This window comes from Marmota flaviventris, chromosome 19, assembly GCF_047511675.1.
Source record: "Marmota flaviventris isolate mMarFla1 chromosome 19, mMarFla1.hap1, whole genome shotgun sequence".
Taxonomy (NCBI): domain Eukaryota; kingdom Metazoa; phylum Chordata; class Mammalia; order Rodentia; family Sciuridae; genus Marmota; species Marmota flaviventris.
Window position 1 is genome coordinate 32,084,817 of NC_092516.1, and position 9,841 is coordinate 32,094,657.

At 45.2% G+C, this 9,841-nt stretch overlaps 1 protein-coding gene across 1 annotated transcript in view; it reads right to left on the bottom strand.

Annotated features, from left to right (window-relative positions):
• The window catches only part of Myh16 (myosin heavy chain 16), a 54,646-nt gene extending 49,367 nt beyond the window's left edge, over window positions 1–5,279 (bottom strand). The window contains exons 1-2 of the mRNA XM_027953256.2: window positions 5,070–5,279; window positions 2,577–2,720 (exon numbers count right to left, since the gene is read on the bottom strand). Of these exons, the coding sequence (XP_027809057.1) occupies window positions 2,577–2,720; window positions 5,070–5,279 (354 nt within the window). The remainder of the gene's footprint in view (window positions 1–2,576; window positions 2,721–5,069) is intronic.
• Window positions 5,280–9,841: the final 4,562 nt, after the last annotated feature.

Below are 9,841 nucleotides of genomic sequence, written 5' to 3' on the forward strand. Positions count from 1 at the left end.
TGCTTCATTTTCTTTTGGGTTAATTATATAAATAGGTAACACAGTTACTCTATGGACACATCCACAGCAAAAAGTCCCCCCAACCTGCTGGGTGCCCAACTTTCTCCTGCCACAGGTAAGTGCTGCTGTTAAATCTTTTTTATATATTTTCCATTATGGCTGTGGATGTATATGCCAGCAAACTCAGAGACACATTCTCCCTGTTTTTCAAACAAAAATAATGCTCTATAATGCTATTTTATGTCTTGCTTTTCCCACTTAATTATCTAGGCGATTTCCCATGAGAGTTCCCTGAGAGATTTCTGGTGTTTTTAACAGACACAAGAGTCTGCACTTTGTAGACCCAGGTCCCTTTTGGTGGGCAACTGGGTTTAATTTATTCTTGAAAAGAAACCCCAACTTCTCTTTTGGCTCCAAGACTGCAATTTTGTAAGAAATAGTTCCACTTTTTAAAAAAGGACAAAAAAACCCAATGTAGTAAAAGAAATTATTGGAGGGAAGGGAGAATAAATGAGGACAGAAAATGGCCAAATCAATGGGTCTCCAATTTTCCCTTCCTTTGTTTGGTGGTCACAATAACCTCCAATGCCTCTACTCTATGCCTCTTTTCAATTCAACCTCATTTGCTTCTACTTGACCTTCTACTTGAGCCCAAGTGAAAATAATCTAAAAATAATCTATAAAATCTAAAAAATACTAAAAAATCTAGTTTCTCTTTAGCGTAGCTGTGATATGTTGAGCTTTTAAAATGAAATATTAAATAGAACTGGAAGAAAAAGAAATGAGATAAAGAAAACCCATTGACGTGTCGAGAGCATGACACATGGTGTCTCATGTTGGAACTGTGGCCACTGAGTCACTCTTTACCTCCAGCTCTGTATCAGCTGGGAGCGGGGCAGGCAGCAGCCCAAAAGCCAGTTGTGTCCCTGTCCTGGTCAGGAGGGTTACCCGAGGGAAGTAGTTGGGGTTGAGCCCCCACCTGCCTTTAATTTAAGGGGTGCTTTAATTTAAGGGGTGTCTCCCTGCCTTAGTCCCTCAGGCCACATTCCACAGAGTCTACAGTTCCTTAACCCAATGACATGGTGTGTCTACCCACCAGGAGCAAGGGCTTGACTATAGAATGGTCCAAAGTAAGCCTCAGCCCCAAGCTTGACCATCAAACCCACCAACATCGTCAGCCCAGGCTCCAGGATTAGCCAGGGATGGATGTAGTTCTTTCCCAGACCCAAGTTTCAGGGACACTCCATAACCTCCAGACCCAGAAAATATCTGTCACAGTTTCCCAGAGATCTTTCAGTACCACTTGGGGCTAGGTGCTTCTACAGGTCTGAATCCAGAAGCAAAATAGTATTAAAGTAGGACAAGACCAGTGAGCACAGCAGCCATCTTAGCTATAACCACAGACCTGGGGAGGGGAGATCCCCAGCAACCCTGACTTTGCAATTAGGCCCCACCTCACTCATTCCTACCACATCTAAAGAGGAAAACATCAAACTTCCTTAGACAAACCACTGTGGAATTTAGCTACTGACACTTTCAGGGAAAAAAAAATCCTTTTGTCTGAGGATTTTTTTAGACACACTCAGCAGACTGCTTGTAGCTTGCTCTTCTCATCACCTCAGATGAACAGAAACTGAACTTCTTCAAGGATGCAGTCTGTTGTTCTTCCTAAGTCCCCCGGGGAATGCACTTTTTTTTTTTTGTACCAGAGATTGAACTCAGGCGCATAACCACTGAGTCACATATATAGCCCTTTTTATTTATTTTGAGACAGCATTCCACTAAGTTGCTTAGGGTCTCACTAAGTTGCAGAGGCTGGCCTTGAACTTGTGATCCTCCCTCCTTAACCCTCAGAGTTGCTGGGATTATAGGCATGCACTTCATGCTTGACCCAGGGCTGCATTTAAGTCACATTTCCTCAATGTTTGTTGAAGAAATGGATGGATAGATGAATGAGTGGAAAGGTAGATGGATGGAGGGATGGGTGGATAGATCTATGAATAGATGTATAGATAGATGGATGGAAAGTTGGGTGACTGGATGGATGGATAGATGAGTGATTGGATGGATGGATGGATGAATAAATGGGTGGACAGATGGATAGAGGGAAAAGGACTTCTAATAAAATGTCCGAGGAGCTGAGGTTGTGGCTCAGTGGTACAGTGTTCACCTAGCATGCATGACACACTGGGTTCGATCCTCAGCACCACATTAAAAATAAAATTAAAAATGTCCACCCAAAACTAAAAAAAAATAAATTTTTTTAAAAAAATGTCTGAAATCACTAGGGGGAAATGGTATTTTTATTGGAGCTTTTGAGGGATTGGAGGACATGAGGAAGAAGATTTCTGGCCGAAAGATTTCAGCTATCTATGGGGATAGTGCCATCACTGAGTTTACTGAAAGCCTGAGGCAGAAGTTGTAACAACAACAAAACTATGATCCCTGTGCCCTCTTCTGAGTCATAATGTACATTGGGAGCTTGGAAGAGTATAGTAGCTGCCCCACCCCATCAAAAGAGGCGCGGAAGACACGTTCCCTCCTCCCCACCCTCATCCCCAAACTCTGCTACTCACATAGATCCTCATGTGGGTGTAGCGTTGGCGAAGATTGTCCAGGACACTGGCCTCATTCAAGAAGGTCATGTCTGCCATGTCACTGGCCTGGTAGAATTTGGGTGGGTTCATCTGCTGGATGTCATCCTTCTTCATAGTGAGTGTCTGGAGGGTCAACACACAGCAGCATGTGCATTAGGAAATAGTGCTTTCATAGCTAAGACAGCATCACAGGGTCCCACACACCCTCTGGTGTCCTGGAAGGAGCTGGGGTGAGGTATCCAGGGGGTCCAGCTCCTGATCCAGACACATCCCACTGTGTGATTTGGGATGGGGAAGGACTTCAGAGACCATAGCAGCCTTAACTGTGTCCCCTTTGAAGTAGGGAAGACAATAGCTGGTTGTTGGGAGAATGATACAGACCTAAGTGGGGTCATGAAAAAAAGACCTTGTGAGCTATCACATTCCCTCCCTGTGGTGCGGAGTGCCTCTGGGCCATGCGTTCTCTGCCAGCTAAATTCATATTGGGAGTTGATCAGAGCTTGCTCTTTACTCCCAGAGACACTTTGTAGAGATGTCTTTTGGAACTCTCCCTGAAGACCAAGTTTAAAGAACTTTCCATTGAGAGAGAGAGAGAAGTGGGGGGAGGAGGCATTTCCCTGCTCCCACCAAGTCACCTTGAAGGATCAAGTTGAAAACAAGCAAGCAGAGAAGACAAAAAATGAAAACAGCAAAGAATGCTGTTGAATGGTATGTTAACTCCTGGGTGAAGCACCCTGATTTTTTTCATCTGTAAATGAAAACTAGCACCAGCTTTTCAGTTTCAGAATCTGAGACCAAAGAGGAAGACACGTGATCCAAAAAGCAAATATCTTTTGGTAGCTGGCAGCCTTAGATGTAAGGCCTGAATACATACTGGGATTTCTGGGACTTTTAATAATTTATGAGTACAATAGGCAGATAATTTGAAGTCTTGACGGTTCTGGAAAATCTGCCCAGTAATGGCCACCACCCCTCTGGAAAATCAAGCTGGGTTTTAATCAGAATTCTTGTCCAGTAGTTTCCAGATCTAAGGACCTCGCCCACATGCTTTGAGCTCCAACAGAGGAGAAGGACTTTGGCTTCATCTTAGGGGCCAGGTAGTGAGACAGGCTCTGTTCTTCCTACCCAACACCTGGGCTGACTGGCTTGTCCACTGCGGATGCTCAAATAAATTGATTGTTTTCCTTAAATTTGCATCCAAACTGCCCCAGAGGCCCTGCTCCTATTGTCCATTATTTCTTGCAACATTACAATGCTCTTCCCTTCTGAAAAATGTTTCCCATGAGAGTCAATCTTGACTTTCGCCTTCAAACCCGCTTTATGCCAACTATGGCCTCTTCTCTCTGGTGCCAGGCCTCTCAAATGCAGGCACAGAGAGAAGGGCGGCATGTCCTGGTCATCAAAGATCTCTGACTTCTTTTATTTAAGAAATTAATCAAGGACTGATCTCACACTTGCTCTTGGGCGTCCACCATGGAGAACTGACATAGTGATATGGAGGGGTCATGGGGATTTGAACCAAATACTGGGGGTTTGACTCCAAGCTCATCACTTGTTGTCTTTGTTACTAAGTTACTTAAAGACACTTTGATCCTCTTTTCCCTCCCCTGTAAAATAGTGTCAATAAATCCTACCACATATAGTTGTCAAAAGGATTTCAAAAACTGTCAAGTGTCTTCCCAGGAATATGCCAAGCGGGAGGTAGTGAGTTAGGGGTTTAATAAACCAAATTTTCTATCTACTTTCTCAAGTCATACCTCATCATCAGACAAAGTATGGACTATCAGAGAAAGTGGTGTGTTGGTAAACCAACCGAGGAGGGTATATATGTAGAAATCCGTGATTTTGTAGCATTTGCCAATTTCAGTGGTGAAAATACTTCCACCATGGTTGATATCAGATACCAAAGTTTTAACAACTGGCCATGAAGCCCTTGAATGTTTCCTGTTGGGCCTTTGTGAGCCAGCTTGGGTCTAGCACACCAGCAGCAGCAGCAAAGGGCTCAGGAGCCACCACCTGTCACTCATGCTGCTGAAGAGCTCATTGAGCCATGGTGGTCTGAGCCTTGCCCTGCATTTCTTACGTCAACATGGGACATGGAACACACAGTTAGACTGTATGTTGGTGGGATGTTCACTTTTACTCTTAGAAAATAAATTCCATGTATGAGGTGCTTGGAACTTTAAAGATAAATGACTATCATCACATTCCCTTACATTCATGTATCCAAGTACTTTCCTATATCCTATCTCATTGGAATCCCCAGTCTGATGGAGCCAAAGCTTAGTGACAGAAAGTGTCTTACCCAGGGCCACATATCTTGAGTATAGTTGAGTCTGGACTCAAAGCCAGGATGGGGGACTCAGGGACATCTACTCTTTTTGCCTGCTGAGTAAAAGTGTATGCAGCAGAGGCCTGGGTCCCTGCCATCCCTAATGCTCGGTTTCTTCCCAGAGATTATTCTTCACTCACCTGGTTGGTGATCGTCTTCACGGTGACTTGGTCACCTTGTTCAGACTGGATCTCCCCAGCAATAAAGCCCTCCTTTTCGTCTTTGACCCAGCAGGACCTCTTGATGTCGTATGGCTTGTTCATGGCTTCTATCCTCTCCTTGTCGGGAGGTGCCAGGAAGGGCATTGGGTCCACATCGTCCCCACATTCCCCTTTGTACCCACCAGGCATGGCAGCTCAGCTGAAGGAGAATCAGGAAGGAATTGATGGCCGGAAGCAGGACTTCTCCGGGAGCTGTGGAGGGAAACAGGGACAGGCTGCAGAGGCTGGTTGATCAGCTTGAAGGAATATCCTAACAAAGGTAGGGCTGGCTTCTCTTACATCACTTTGGGTGTCTTGGTGACATTAAGTCTTCATAATCAAGAATAAAACATAAGCTAAATTCCTCACAGTCACATCCTTATCACTAACACAAAGTGCTTCTGCATCTGTTATCGAATGTTCTTCACATAAGGCTGTGAGGTAGGGATACGGAGAAGACTGGGCTGGGAGAGGTTAAATCAAAGCTGTTGCTGTTTGTTTGTTTGCTGTACTGGGGATTGGATCCAGGGGAAACTCTACCACTGAGCTACATTTTTATTTTTTAGCTTGATACAGGGTCTCCCTAAGATGCCCAGGCTGGCCTGGAACTTGCTGTCCTCCTGCCTCAGCTTCCTGAGCAGCTGGAATTACAGGTGTGCACCAGCATACCCAGCTTAAATCAAAGGTTTTTAATCAAGGTTCAATGAATGCAATGAGAAACAATGATCACTAGGTGTTCACCTTCCTTCAGATACGAACAGAGGCCACAAACCACATGGCCTATGCCTTGCTCCTCACAGAAATTACAGCTGTTTCCCTTTCATTTTAGAAAAGTCACAGACATGTCAAAATATTACCCTCCCTTCAACTTTGAAACTATGAGACCCACAGATATTGTTATTTAAATCTATTTATAAAGGACACTCATTTTTAATGTCTCAGTAGCAGCTTTCCAATACTATTGATTTCCTTTGCAGACCTGTGGGTTTTATTTTATGCATTTAAAATACTTATGAAGAGTCTCTGTCTTATGATGGTTCAACTTAGAATTTTTCAACTTTGGGATGACGCAAACCGGAACACATAGGCATTGTGCTAGATGATTTTGCTCAACTGTGGGCTAAAGTAAGGTTTCTGAGTATGTTTAAGGTTACGCTGTGATGTTGGGTGGGTTAGGTGTATTAAATGTATTTTCAACTTATGATATTTTCAATGTGTGATGGGTTTGGCAGGGTGGAACCCCATCATAAATTGAGGAGCCTCTCTAGTCTGAGGGTCTGTTGGCTTTACCAGATGTCAAGGATCTCTCTGGTACAAAATGGCGGCCTGGATCAATGATTTTCTCTCCTAAAATAAGGTCAGCCTGGGCTTATGCCTAGGTCCCTTGGCTTCTAAGCCCAGTTTGATTAGGAAGGAGGGGCTCTAGGGACAGAGAAGCCAGGAGCCTCCCCAATTTACCTTGGGAGTGAAGAACCATCTCAAAGTCAGTGAGGTTCTGAGACCTTTTTCCACAATGCTGTTCTCAAGGCCAGGAGTATAGCCTCCATCTTTAAATAACCCAGTGGAAGATTGAGGGCTTCTGGCTGAATGTTGGACCTCTGCTCTACAGTGCCTCCTCCTCTCTTATGGAGTTTTTTGGTGTCTCCAAAAGAGGCTGAGTTGGGACAGGCAAGTGTGGAGGTCAAGCCAGACTCCTCATCTCCCTGAATCCCACACCTCCAAGGCTGGGTAGATCAGCTGCATGAGAAGAGGAAGGCGGGGGTGGAGGGCTTGTGCCTTCACAGGCTAGGGAGCCCTTTGGCCACCTGAGGATGAGTGTGGTCTCATTGGACAAAATGTTTCAACTTCGGGTAATAAAACCCGTAGAAATACCAAGGAAACAAAGGATATTAGGATACAATTACCAAAGTATTAAAAATTCACGATATAGTAATATAAATGCTTCTGTAAAAATGCATCAAATAACATGATCTACAAACGCTGTTGTTTTGAAGCAATGGTGAGAATTAATGATATTTCAAGATACCTGCAACAATTGCAATCTGATACAAAAATAGTGACTTCCACTGCAGAGAAAGTCACAAGTACTGCTGTGGGACTGTGATTTACTGCCTGTGCTATGGAGGGTGGCAGATAGGATATGTTTCAGTTAAAGGTAGAGAAATCATGATGGAGTCACTTTCTCATTGAAGACCCCCAAACTCCAGGCTAAGAACTCCTGCCAGCCTCTCTGGGTCTGTCTTCAGGAGCAAAGCCCTGGCTTCTGCTGATGGCATCAAAGAGTCTTGGCCCACCATCCAGACCTCAAAGTCACTTTGAGCAGCTCAGTCCCCTTGTTGGGCTTTCCCCCTCCCCATTCCCCTTCTGGAAGCTGCAATTGCTCAACATAAACTTCCCTTTGTCATTTGTCTTCCCTGATAGGACAGCTCAATTACATCATCTTTCTGTTGTCTAGTTTCTCTGTTCTAGTAAACATAGATGAAACCAAAATCCACATGGAAAGGAAATACACATATCAGCAAAGTCAGGTTAAGTTCACTCAACTTGTCATTAAGACCAAATATCTACAGCCGGACGAGGTGGCATGCACCTGTGATCTCAGCTACTCAGGATGCTGAGGCAGGAGGATCACAGATTGGAGGCCAGCCTCATCATCTTAAGGAGACCCTGTCTCAAAATAAAAAAGGGTTGTGGATGGAGCTCACTGATAGAGTGTCCCTGGGTTCAGTCCCCAGTACAAAAAAAAAAAAAAAAAGACAAAACATCTGCCCACATCTGGGTTTCTTTTTGGTTGTTCTAAGGGGAAGAATGGGGATAAGAGATTCTCCTTTTTTATACCAGTTAGGAGGTGTATATAATATATACATATAATAATATATATAATTTTGATACATGGTCTCACTGTGTTGCCCAGAATGTCCTCGAATTTGCAATATCCTGCCTCAGTCTCCCAAATAGCTGGGCTTCAAGTGTGCACCACTGTGCCTCACTTTGCTCGTATTTATTTTCTTTTTAATTGTAGTTCTTTGATGAACCACAAGCTAAAATGCCATTGCTGTTGTCCCCTGGGACACAGATCCCTCCAGCCAGTCACTTCCCCGAGGGACATGCAGGTCTCTGACATCATGTTCGGTTCCTTTCGGTGGCCACTGACCTCCTGCTCTGTCCTCCTGGGACCCCTGCCTCCAAACCACTCCTTTCACCCCAGCAAAATAGTTTCTAGCAGGTGTCTCTAATAACCAAGACCCATGTTTAAAATTCATGAAACACAAAACAGAAAAAATTTAGCTCATGAGATGAAAGTGACTTCAGAGGGAAAGATGTCTTATAGAGTAAGTAGCCCATATCCAGTGGACGTGGAGGGCAGCTCACTTGGAGGACTGAGTGAGAGTCCCCTCTGCAGCCCTTGGGGCAGGCTGGTGTTCCCAAAATGCTCATCCTCACTGCCCCTTGCTCTCCTGTCATCACTATGTCCCTTTTCCTTGGGAACTTCCTGTCCATTCTCTATCACACCCCATCCTGGTTTCCGTCTCCCCCAGCAGCCCCACGGTACTTACCTGAGACCACACCAGAAGAGACTGGGTGTCCTGCCGAGCCTGGCCATCTCCTTTTAAACCTGCCCAAAAGATCTGAGCCAGCAAAATCTTGAGAAAGAAAAGAACCCCTCAGGGCCCCAGTGGCCCAGCTGGCTTCCTCTTCCAGGGCCTGACGGATGCTCCTGGGTCCCTGTGGGGGGATCGGTGAATGTCCTGAATCCAGGACATTTACTTTCCTCCCATTGCCCTTGTGGGGAAACTGATGACCTCAGCCAGAGGTGCAGGCTGAGGGCAGAAATAGAACAGCTGGGTAATGAGTTTTCCTCTCAAAGATAAAGTTATAACTGCACCAAAGGAGGGGCTGACTCTCAAGGGGCAAAACCTGGGTTGACTCAGCTGCAGCCTTTGGCATGGCTGAGCCCAGGGAACCAACCGGCTGATGACTTGGTCCCTTCCACATGCTCGGGGCCGAAGGCCCATGTCAGCTCAGACTTCACTTCTCCGATCATGCCATGGGCCTCCTTCAGCCCTAGTGGCCAGTAGAGGCCATGTGGCATCATGGTTCAATGCCAGCCCCGAACCCCAAAGCCCCGCCTCTAAGTCCTCTTGGATTTCTCTGTGGCAAGTCCCGGCTCCCTCCCAGCTTGCCTTTCCCATCTGTAAAATGGGTGGCTGGACCTACAGACTCTAGGGGTCCTCTGTGCTCTCTCAAGTTCAAAGATGGCTTCTGGGACTGGAGGGAAGAACTGCCTGGGGGTTATTCCTCCTGGCATCCACTATTAGTCATATCTATCCCTCAATTCAATTTTTTTTTTAAATTAAGGTGAAATTTACATAATATAAAATTCACTACTTTAAGCAAACAATTAAGTGGCATTTAGTACATTTACGCTTTTGTAAAACTGCCACCTCGAATTTCACAACATTTTCATGAGCCCAAAAGGAAACCTAGTACCCTGGCCATCCCCAATCTGCTTTCTATCTCTGGATTTGCCTGTTCTGGCCATTGGATACATGGGATCTACACTATGTGGCCTTTTGCCCCTGGCTTCTTTGACTTAGCATGTTTTCCAAGTTCATCCACGTTGAAGCACAACTCGAGACCTCTTCCCTTTGTATGGCTGAGTAATAATCCACTTTCGGCCAAGTGCAGTGGCGCACTCCTGTAATCCCAGT